Source organism: Zalophus californianus, chromosome 2, assembly GCF_009762305.2.
Source record: "Zalophus californianus isolate mZalCal1 chromosome 2, mZalCal1.pri.v2, whole genome shotgun sequence".
Classification (NCBI taxonomy): Eukaryota; Metazoa; Chordata; class Mammalia; order Carnivora; family Otariidae; genus Zalophus; species Zalophus californianus.
Genome location: NC_045596.1, coordinates 39833494 through 39845807, shown reverse-complemented (window position 1 = coordinate 39845807; position 12314 = coordinate 39833494). Strand labels below are relative to the sequence as shown.

General features: G+C 40.2%; 1 protein-coding gene across 14 annotated transcripts in view; it reads left to right on the top strand.

Annotated features, from left to right (window-relative positions):
• TXK (TXK tyrosine kinase) overlaps nt 1-12314 on the top strand; it is a 59310-nt gene that overhangs the window by 12455 nt on the left and 34541 nt on the right. For 5 of the 14 annotated variants that reach the window (XM_027600659.2, XM_027600672.2, XM_027600658.2 and 2 more), the window contains exons 2-5: nt 3459-3513; nt 4554-4656; nt 5477-5682; nt 8314-8379. In XM_027600659.2, the coding sequence (XP_027456460.1) occupies nt 3459-3513; nt 4554-4656; nt 5477-5682; nt 8314-8379 (430 nt within the window). Of the gene's footprint in view, nt 1-206; nt 741-2792; nt 2871-3317; nt 3514-4553; nt 4657-5476; nt 5683-8313; nt 8380-12314 lie in introns of those variants that run through there. The other 9 variants (XM_027600663.2, XM_027600667.2, XM_027600664.2 and 6 more) reach the window with 6 other exon arrangements.

Here is a 12314-nt window from a genome sequence, read left to right as displayed (position 1 = left end):
AGGGTGGGAAAAGCAGTAAGATTCTGTGTGTGTGTGTGTGTGTGTGTGTGTGTGAGAGAGAGAGAGAGAGAGAGAGAGAGAGTTTTAACATGGTGAAATATACATAACGTAAAGTTTACCATTTTAACTCTCTGTAAGTGTATAGTCCAGTGGCATTAAGTACATTTGAATTACCATACAACCATCCCCCCACTATCCATCTCCAGACCATTTTCATCATCCCAAACTGAAACTCTTGGATACATTTTTAAGGCAGAATCAGCATGCTTTCTGACAGATTGGACTGGGGTGTGAGAGAGAGAGAAGAGTCAAAGACAACTCCAAGATCATTGACCTGAGCCACTGGAAAAATGGAATTGCTATTGACAAAATGGAGAGGATGGGTAGAGCAAGTCTGGGTAGAAAGGAAGAGAAGGAGTTCAGATTTCTTCATGTGAATTGGAGGTGTCCTCTAGACACCCAAGTGGAGAATTTGAGACTGCATTTGGGTATGCAAGTCTGGAATGCGCTGGAACTGGTTAGAGGTATACGTTTGGATGTCATTGGCAGATAGATTGTTTTTAAGACACAGAAAGGAATGAGATAATCAAAGGAGTGAATGAGACAGAGAAGAGATCAAAAGCTTTGGAGCCAGCTATCATTAGCCCCAGCCTGAGAGGGTAGGGAGGAAGAGAAGTGGCAAAAGAGACCAAGAAGAAAGAAAACCAAGAGAAGAGTGTTGAATGCGGCTGACAGGTCAGGTAAGCTAAGGACATAGAATTAAGCATGGGATAGAGTGGTACATAGGTCATTGGTGACCCTAACAAGAGCAGTTTGGGGGAAGTGGTAGGAACAGAAGCTTGACTAGAATGGGTTAAGAGAAAAAGAGAGAAGAATTGGAAGCAGCAAGTAAAGATGATTCATTTCTAGGTTTTACTCTAAAAGGGGAGCAAAGCTGATCAAGGAAATAATATCAAGAGTAGTTTCTTTTATTTTTAATGAGGGAAGTAACAGCATATTTGTATGCTAATGGCAATGATCCAGTGGAGAGGGGAATGGTGATACAAGAGAGGGAAGGAGTATTTTTAAAATTTTGAATTTGAATACCTCTACATGAGGCCACAGCATTTTTGCCACATTCTAAACCATACTCTGACCCACTTCACTCATTTGTGTAACCTACATTTGACTTTGCATCTCTTGGCCTGGATAGATACAGATCTATATGGGACTCTAAAACAACATTGGAATCAATTGGCAAGAATGTAAATTAGACCCAGTCCTGCTAAAGCAGACAGAGCCCCTAAGTGCTAATGTACCCTCATTCTCAGGAGTGTTTTGGCCACTTGTTCATGCAGATACCAGAAAACCGACAAAAGCAGTTGAAATCCCCAAACCTAATAATACACAGTATAATGTAGATTTGGGGGGCTCAGTAATTTATTTTATTTTAGCGTCTAGAAATCTACTTAACTCTCACTTTCCTGGTCCTTTTGGACCTAGGGATGGTGACAGTTCTACTGTTGGACCCAGTTTCCCTTACCCCCTTATCCACACCTTTGTAATTAGTCCCTTTGTGTATGAACCCTTTTAAAATTATTCTAATTTAAATATGTCATGTTTCATACTGGAACCCTGACTGATACAGTTATTGGTATCAGAAGTGGCTCCAGGAAACAGAGTCAAAATTGGACCTGAGATTTATTTGGTCATATAATTAGAGTTCCAAGGAAGCCTTACTGCTGGGGGAAATAACTCAATTATCAATTACTCAAATTATCATTGGTGGCAGCCTGGAATGAAGGGCAAAATGCTAGCTGTAAGGAGCTCCTGTAAAGTCTCAGGATGAAAATCATAGCACAATCCCCCAGGAATTAGGAGTAATGCCTTGACACTGTGCTGATAATTATTTTTAATTTGAAAAGTGCCTGCTGGCTTGCTACTGGTGAAGACTGAATGGTCAACCATGGATCATGAAATATTTATGTGATTCAAACACCTGTCTTAAGCTGAGTGTTATCTGATTCAATGAACCATAAAATTAGGCATGAATAGCAGTAATCCATCATAATATGGAAGCAGTATATTTGAAAGTAGGCCCCAGAAGATCCAGAAGGCTCAAGAGAGCTTCATGAGCAGGTGACTTATATTCACGTAATACCTGTTCTTTCTGCTTCTCCTTCAACTCACATGAGAGGCCTTCAGAAGGGACTCTGGTGACAGAAGGCATCTATGATCACCACCTTAGGACTCAGGACAGCTGTAGATGTGGGGATTGTAGCAGCTGTGTTTTATGTTACTCTTCTTTTCTCCTTTCTTTCCCTACCTACTTGAAGTGTCCTGATGGTTAATGCACTAAGTTTCAGGTGGAAGTATGACCACACTGACATCACCTGGTGGTAACATGATGGCTGATGAAAACTCCGTTGCATCCCCTGTTCTGGGGGCACAGAGTGGATGCTGAGGGGTAGACTGTAGCGGGTGTCTTCTGTTTGTACCCCTCTTCTATTTTCATGGGACTTTAGAGATGATGTCTAATTTAATCTTCTCAACAACCCTGTAGTAATAATAGGTCTTCTGGATTACCCTCGTCCGATATATCTGGCATTGTTCTGGGTGCTTTCCGGGAATCCATTCAATTAATCCTCCCAGTAGCCTTACATGCCAAGTATCCAATTATTCCCATTTTACAGACGAGGGAACTTAAGTATAGAACAGTCCAGTAACTTCCCCAAACCCACTAAGTTAGAGATTAACTTCTGCCTCGTAAGGCTTCTCAGAGGGGTTAGGTATGATTATCCTGTTTTTTGCAGATAGGAAAACGAAGACTTAGAGAAGTAAAGGGACTCATCCCAGATACAGTCACCTGCACAGTGAGGATTCAAACCCAGGTCTGTCTAACCTCAGAACTCATGTCTGACATGCTCTCTGCTTCCCTAATGCTTCATCGTCAAGTGTCATGATGAGAAAGAGCTGACTGGGAAACCCAGGTTCTATGAACATAAAGTATTAAGTAGTAAAATATTTAAAATATTAAAATATTTTAAAAAGAAATGTGATGGACCTAATTCAAAATCCCTGCTACCAGATTTCCTAGGAGAACGTTGCTTTTGGAATCATGTACGTTGTGTTTGTACATTTATTAGCTGACATTAGCCCTGATCAAGGTGAAGTAGAATAGAGTGGTCATTTGTCATTCACAGACTGAGGAAATGCATAAACCAGACCTGGGGAGAAGAGCCTGAGAAGGGAAACCACACTGGCCAGGGTGCCAGTAACTTCTTTGTGCTTTCAAGACAGTGTCACAAATTTGTCTGCCACAAATAAAGGAGGGCAGAATCAAGACCTAGCATACGCTTTATCATTCCTATTGCTCCTTGGGAATTTCCCTTGGGAATTTCCTCCTTTGGACTAGCACCACCGGCGTCATCTAGCCAATGTCATACACTTACAGCTCTCTCCAATGATCTGCTTTTCAGATAACAGCATCCAGTCGATTTTCTGTTGTTGTTGCTGCTGTTCCATGCAGAAGAGGTAAGTCTACTACTGAGGGCAACTTCTTGGAAAGTCATTCATTCAGTTACTTTATTGTCTATTGTGTCTCCGTGGCTCCTTGATTCTGCCCTTCCCTTTGCCGGGGAAACCCTTCTCCCATTTCCTCCCTGCTGCGTGTCCACTGATCTAAAGGTCTTCCTTCAGAAATTTCAGGTCTTCCACCATCTGTCCTGGATCCCTTTGGCATGAATTGCTCCTTCCATTACGTTCCCACAGCATGTGGCTTGGGTCTGTATTTAATATTTATTTTGTGTATGCTGTTTACTTTTCTGTGTTCTGCTCACTAATTTTTGCCCTTTAAGAGCAAGAATCCTGTCTTATTTATTAGAATATCTACCCCCCCCGCCAATGATCAGGGTCTCTTGCACTTTGATGCCCAGCAAAAGATTGTGTAGAATGAATGCAAGGTACCACGATAATAGGAACAGTTAGCATTTAATAGCAGTGTCCTCTGTGTAAGACTGTGCTAAAAGATTTGCGTTTATTAGCTCAAGTAACTCCCAAAAACACCTATGGTTTTTATAATCTCCATCTTACAGATGAGGGAATTGAGGCTTAGAGAGGTTCTATTGCTTCCCCAAGGCCACACTGTGAAATGGTAGAGTTGGGATTCAAGCTCATGTTCTTAATCACTATACCATGTCTACTTATAACAACGGATACCGTCAAACGAGGTATGCATGTAAAATGATAAACACTGTGCCTGACGCAGAGTGAGTTTTTCATTATCATGATCATTATTTTATCACCTGAATACGCACCAGGTTTGGTTTGGGCATGGGACATATGTTTCTTCAGTTTTATTCCATAACAACTCCATTTGCTCTTAGCATCTCTAGCTCCTCCATAAGGAAAATGCAGTTCTGGGAGGTAGTAACTTGCCCGTGGAAAGTCTTCTAGGTAAGAAAGAAGTCAGAAAGAGACCTGGAGCTTCCTACTAGTTTCGCGAATATCTGGTGAATGCTTGGATAACCTGAATTCAGATCATAATTGGTAACATGGTTGTTTTTCAATCTCAGACAAGTCAGAGCACAAATAAGCCTGAGCAAAGATGAAGAATTTTCAGAAAAATACACCCAGCGTCGCAGGCTGTGGTTCAGGGAATTGCCAAGCAAGAAGCAAGTGAGTATCCTCTTGATGAGGGAGAAGTAACAGAGGAAGCTTGTGTTTTTAGGGTCTATGCTCCTCGATGTACTGTTTGCTGCCATGCCCAGAATCTAGTGTCCTGCTCGGCACGTAACAAGTGCTTAATAAACGTTTAGTGAATGAATGCCTTAGAAGAGAGAGAGAGAGAGAGAGAAAAAAAAAGACCAGTTAAAATAGCCTACTCTGCTATGTTTTGGCACAACTTGAAACCAGACAGTGAATGGGGAAAAATGTATTCTGGCTACTGCCATTTTGAACCCAGGAGTAATTTTCAGTTCAGTGTTGGAGGAAACAGTGTTCTTAAGAAGTATGATAAACCCAAACACAGTTTATAGCGTGTGAAAGGGAAGGGCTGTTTATCTTTTTTCGAGAGAGAAAAACCCATAAAACAAAGTGAAACTATTGGGGTGGAAATCAGATTTCAAGACTTGTGGCTTAAAAAACATCCACGGGCACCTGGCTGGCTCAGTCCATGGAGCATGCGACTCTTGATCTCAGGGTCATGAGTTCGAGTCCTGTGTTGAGCACAGAGCTATTGTAAAAAAGAAAAGAGAAACATCCAGTGCGATGCTGGCAAGAGAATTTGTGATCTTGACAACTTACAAAATGATGAATGGGTTGCTGAATTCAAAAGTTGTTTTATGGTCATTTCCTATGTTTATCCCACTCTGGTTTTTGCTTTGGTGCAGCCAGACGGGCGAACTGGGGCAGTGGGGAAATGTACTCTATCCCTATTCTTTTTTTAGTGCAGATTACTAAAACAATAGTACAACAAATCATTCCTTGGTTTTTACAGTCCAACAGAGACCACATGCAACCATCAAAACGCAAGCCACTGCCTCCCCTCCCACCCTCTGAGGTTACTGAAGAGAGGATCCAAGTAAAGGCGCTGTATGATTTTCTGCCCAGAGAGCCGTGTGATTTAGCATTAAAGAGATCAGAGGAGTACCTGATATTGGAGAAATATAACCCTCACTGGTGGAAGGCAAGAGACCGTTTGGGGTAAGACTGGTGCCACGGTCCTCATCAAATTCCTCTTTGTTTATCCTCTGAAGACTTCTGAAGCGTAAAATCTGTTTTGTGGCTCATTTCCTCTGGGTGTAGAATTCTTCCTTCTGCGTGGAGCAGAACCTGTCCTCACATGTCCTATCTGTATGAGAGAGCATTACAGCACCGCAACTTCAGGCAGTCACAGAACTGCATGTACCTGGCTTCACATCCCGATGCTGTCACTTACTATTGTGTGTCCTTTGGCAAGTCACTTACCCTGAGTTTCCCTCCCTCCCTTCCCTCCCTCCTTCCTTCCTTCCTTCCCTCCTTCCTTCCTTCCCTCCTTCCTTCCTCCCTCCCTCCCTCCCTCCCTCCCTCCCTCCCTCCCTTCCTTCCTTCCTTCCTTCCTTCCTTCCTTCCTTCCTTCCTTCCTTCCTTCCTTCCTTCCTTCCTTCCTTTTTTATTGAGGTATAATTGACATTTAACATTATATTGGTTTCAGGTGTGCAGCATAATAATTCAATATTTATATCTATTATGGAATGATTACTACAATATGTGTAGTTAACATCCATCACTATGCATAGTCATGAAAATGTTTTTTCTTATGATGACAGCTTTTACAATGTACTCCCTTAGCAATTTTCAAATATGCAATATAGGTTTATTGACTTAGAATCACCATGTGGTACATTACACCCCATAACTTCTTTATTTTATAAATGAAACTTTGTGCCTTTTGACCCCCTTCACCTATTTCACCGACCCTCCACTCCCTGCCTGGGGTAACCACCAATCTGTTCTCTGTATCTATGAGTTTGGTTGTTTTTTTAATTAAAAATTTTTTTAGATTCCATATATAAATGAGATAATACAGTATTTGCCTTTCTCTGTCTGACGTATTCCACTTAACATAATGCCCTTGAGATCCATCATGTTGTTGCAAATAGCAAGATTTTCTCCTGTTTTATGACTAATTTTCTGTTGCGTGTGTGTGTGTGTGTGTGTGTGTATACATATATATGTATATATACATATAGATATATAACCTCTTTCTTTTATCCATCCATCTATCAATGGACACTTAGGTTGTTTCCATATCTTCACTATTATAAATAATGCTGCAGTGAGCATGAGGGGTGCACACATCTTTTTGAGTTAGTGTTTTCATTTTCTTTAGATAAATAGCAGAAGTGGAATCACTGGATCATATGGTAGTTCTATTTTTAATGTGTTTTTGTTTCTTTATTTGTAAAATGGGAATAATAATTTCTATCATACGGGGTTTTTTCTCCTGATTTATACTTTCTTTGAGTATTTGACTCCTTTTTTCTCTTAAGCCCTAAGGTAGGAACAGAAATAGTATCTCTCTAATTTTCGTATTTCTGCAATGACTAGTTTTGGAAGTAAACATTGCAGTACTTGCCAAATTAAATTGGAAGGAAAAAAAGACCTTGGGATGCAAACAGCCTTCATCATGCTGGGAGCAATAGATTGTACCTGACTAGAGTCCGAGGTAGATGATTCTGAGGGGGATCTGGCCTGCCTGGAAGAGAATGCTGACATTTGATTTCTATTCTTTGTGATGATTTGGAGATGATAAGTATCTGTGTATTAGAAGTATCTAGTTATATACCTCTTTCTTTAATTATATTTTCCTGATGGTTTGGCTCTCTTGCCAGTTTTTAGTTTCGACTTTACATGTGATGGTGACTTTTCAGTGGGAAAAGAGGTATGAGTAGGTTCAGAACCATGTAATTAGCCCTCCTGCAGGTTGGCATTGGCATGACTCAGACTTTAAAAAAAGACGAATTACCTTTTAATTTCAAAGTTAATAAGTGAATATCGCTTTTTATAATATGCAACCATGATAAATAATGCCTCCAAACCCCAGCACCATTATTCACTTAGTGAGTACCCTTCTGGAAAATTTTCCATGCACTTTCATGCACATATTGAAATACACCTTCTTATTTGCAGATTTAGTTTACCTAATTCTTACCATGCTTTGTGTGTTGTTCTGCAACTTGCTTGGATTTTTCAATAATGTCATGGAGATCTTTTTGCAATTTTATATTTTCAAATTTTGTTGGTGAAAGTATAGAAAAAGAGAAGCCCTTACCCTGCTGATGGGTGTGTAAATTGGTATGTTTTGGTGACCCAGCAACTTCCCTGTTTGGTATCTGTCTTAGAGAATTACTTTTCCCGGTGCACAAGAAGGCATGTTCATGTGTTTCTTTGCAGCATTTGCTATAATAGGGACATGGCTAAACCAGAACATCTATTCTACCTGTTTTACGGCAATTCAAAAGAATTAAGTTGATATCTTTGTTGTTGCTGTGTTTTTAATCTAGTCACTATGACATCCCAATGATCTTGTAAGTGCCGCTTTCCCTCTTTGAAAAATTTTGGTGTCACGAAACATCTTAAATTACTTCCATTGTAAGTCAGAACCTTAGTATTTGTCAAACAGAGATTTTGGTTGAATATGGAAATGAAAAATCCTTTTTCTTCTTTTAGCAATTTAATCAGTAAAACGAGTTGGATTTCCTCCTATGTCCTTGAGGTTTTAAAAGGTTTGTTGTCACGATAATGCCACAGATATGCCAAGCATTTTGATTTTGGCTTTGTCTTTTGTTGTAGGAATGAAGGCTTAATCCCAAGCAACTATGTGACCGAGAACAAACTAACCAATTTAGAAATATATGAGTAAGTCTCCTCCAAAATATGCTCTATGGTTGCTCTGTGAAAAATCAGGTACATTTGGGTGGCTTACGAGTATAGAAGCTGGTTTTGGTCTACAAAAGGAAAAGAAAGTAACACATCTGTATGCTTTAGTTTGAGAGATCTTTGATCCTTATAATGGTTGATTCAGAAACTTCTTTTTTTAAACTTCTTTTTGTTTTGTTTTTTATGACCACTTTTTTGGGTTTGTTTTAACAGTGACTGCATGGAAACCAAACACTCATCTTGGTCTTATTTTACTCTATGTCCTAAACGGAAAAATAACTATTTCAAAAATGACCTTAGTTTTTTAATGAGTGGTAAATTGAGCCTAACATAGAGACACACAACTATATTTTGAAACGTTTTAGAAATAGCTAAAGAGGAGAAGCAGGCTAATGCTATAGTTTGGGGGGAACTTTTGGCGTGTTCACTAAGGTTCTGCTTAGAAACTTATTTTTGTTACAATGATAGATTTGGAAGATGGAGGTCTTAGCAATCACTTTTCTAGCCCCCCATTCTGCAGATCCGAAACTAAGGTTGTGGGAGTAATTTACAAGCAGAGAGTGGCAGAACTGAGAGTAGTCCTAGCCTTTTATAAATTCAGGTTTGCATAAGTTTTAGCATTTGAGTGCTCTCCCCCAGTTTAGATACTCGCTTTTGCGATTAGCCTATGCTTCCAGCCTTATGGCAGTAGGTGATGTGGGTTGAGGCATGAAGACAGGTGCTTCTCAGAGAACCAGGCAGCAAATATAAATTGAATGAGAACCAACCCCTCCTTCCCAGGCCCTAGGTGTCTGCCTTGCTACTAATTTAAGCCCACGTGGAGGCCAGACTCAGCATCTCTCTCCCTAAAGCAAATCCAATTCTAAAAGTATTGGTGGGGGTCGCTTGGGTGGCTCACTTGGTTGAGTATCTGACTCTTGGTTTGGCTCAGGTCATGATCTAATGGGTTGTGGGATGGAGCCCCACGTGGGAGTCTGTCTGGGGATTCTCTTCCTCTGCCCCTCCCCCCACTCGCATGGGCACACGCATGCACGCGCTCTTTCTCTCTCTAAAATAAATAAATCTTTAAAAGCATTGGTGAACAATGTGGACTTTATTGGAGGGGACAAAGGGATGACTACAGGACCCGTGACACATCCACATGACTTTACCAGGCTTCTCTCTTAGCTACTTCTCTTCTCTCTCCCCCCTCCCCGCTTAGTACCATCGCAGATCTCTTCTGTCTTCTCCCTCCTTCCCTCAGCTTGTCATGCCCCCTCTCTTGACCAGAGTCATTTAGCTTGTGCCCCCACAAGTCTAGCCTCCACCCGGTGGGACAAAGGCTAAGAAAACAGTTTCACAACTCTCTACGGTCACCTTGGGGGGCTCGCCACTGCCCCCAACTGGAGCTGCCCAACACAATAGGTCTCTTTTGAAGGTCAGGTCAGGGGAAGTTCTGTGTGAGGATCTCCTGTTAAGAAAAAGAAGACTTTTTTCCCATATCGTAAACCCAGTTCAGACTTTCCAGGAGATTAAAGGTGATATGTGTGAAACTACCTAACACAGTGCCCGGTAGTGAGTAAATGGATGCTCACTAAGCAACAGTGTGACTTTCCTTCCTTTCATTATTAATTAATTTGCTGGCTGCTTCCTTAGTTTAGCTGAGGGTTGGAGTCTGCCCTTAACAGCTTGTTCATACTGTAGATATTGGGTAATTTGAATTAAACTACCCTGAACTTAAAATAATCATCTCATTTTCTTGGCTTTGATTTATGTGTCTTTGAAAGTTATCTTCTTTAATTTTCTAATTGTGAGAAAATTAATTTTTATTTCTGTTTCTTTTTAAAGGGGTTTGTTAAAATATAGATACAATAATTATCAATATAAATCACTAAAATATATCCACCACTTACTATATGCCAAGCATCGTTTTAATGACTGTGTAGAAATTATGGCCCTAGGTTGAAATACTATAGTATAGGTTTAGAAATTGGAGAAATCTGGGTTCAAGTCCTGACATCACCACTGACTAGTGCTTGGGCTCTGGGCAGAATTACTGAATATCTATAAACCTCTAAATGATATGAAAATTTGGAACTGTGATACCTGTCTCATGTAGGACATAGTAAATATTTGATACATTCTAGAACCGTGAAGCTAACAGGAAGGGCATTCCCAGTTTGCCTGCTGTTACAGAGGTACCACATTTCATAGTTACCTCCGCCCCTGAATCACTCATCTGTTCAATCTTTATTTATCGTCCACCTATGATGTGCCGGGTGTTAGCTGTTCTGGGCACTGGAGATACAACAGATAACACGTGGATGCACTCCCTTCTTTTGTGGAACTTACAGCTTCATGGGAAAAGAGACATTAAACATAAACCTCAAATTCACAAATAAATATAAAATTTTAAATTGTGGGAGCGCCTGGGTGGCTCAGTGGGTTAAGCGTCTGCCTTCAGCTCAGGTCATGAACCCAGGGTCCTGGGATGGAGTCCTGCATGGGGGGGGGGGTCCCTGCTCAGCGGGGAGTCTGCTTCTCCCTCTCCCTCTGTTGCTGCCCCCCCCCCCGGCCTTGTGCTCTCTCTCTCTCTGTCAAATAAATAAGTAAAATCTTAAAAAAAATTTTTTTTTAATTGTGGTGTCATGAAGGAACAGTATGGGACACTGGGAGAAATCAATGGGCAAGGCTAAAAGATGAGAATATTGGGGTAGGGAAGACCTCTGAGGAAGTGACCTGAGGTCTAAAGGAAGAGGGGTGGATGGGGAAGGAATGCTATGTTAGTGTAGGCTTCTGACATCTCAGGGGAACCTTTATACTTTGAAATATTTATGGCTACTTTGGTTTTAAATTATTATCCAAATTATCATCATTACAATGTGAAAGCCTGGTTTTCAGTAAGCCTTCAAATCTTGATATACTGTTTATAAATCTAAAAAAATCAGAACAGTCACCTTAATTCAAACTCAACAGTGTCCTTAAACAATCAGTCCTATTTATAAGCTCAGTTAATGAAATTTCCTGAAGCATTTCACTTGCACTAATAAACTGAATGAATTCATTTTTCTGTTTAAATATTTTACATGCCTGACAGGGCAAATTTACAATTTCAATAGCCCTTTGTAAGTTCATATATGATCCCAGAAATCTAATAAATTAAACTTAAATGTGGTAAGCCAAATTCTCATAACCATACAAACATTTAAACAATCAAATTCCCTTAAACTTCAAATTGTAAGTTTAAAATTAATTTTGCATTTAAAATCAGAGGCTACAACTTAGTATGTCCGATTCTCTTAAAATACTACTTTATTTTATTTTTTAAAGATTTTATTTATTTATTTGAGAGAGAGAGAGAATGAGCACAAGTAGGGGGAGGGGCAGAGGGAGAGGAAGAAGCAGACTCCCCACTGAGCAGGGAGCCCGATGTGGATTTCCATCCCAGGACCCTGAGATCATGACCTAAGCTGAAGGCAGTTGCTTAACTGACCGAGCCATCCAGGTGCCCCAATAATAGATACCTTAAATATCAAACATATTGCTTATGCTGAATTTTACAGAAGTATGAGTTTCATTTATTGCATTTTCTCTCTATTGAAAGTTTCATTTTCTCAGGGTTAAAAAATGACTGAGAGAAGCAGATTTACCATCTTAGATCTAACAGGGTTTCTAGGTTGAAAACTCAAGACCACAATACTGTTACTTGTTGATTCTAAGACTGGGACAGGGTTACCCGAGGCTTACACATACACAAGACCTTTGTACTTGGCACCAGTTGGACATGCTGGATGGTTTTCATATGCCAGTAGAAGCCCCACCCTAAGCCTTCTGTCCACATCATTCGGTATGAGTTTTATAATCAGTGTTGTCTAGGCATAAGAGTTGCAGCCTTACCTATTTAAAAACAAAACAAAACAAAACACAGAAGTCTT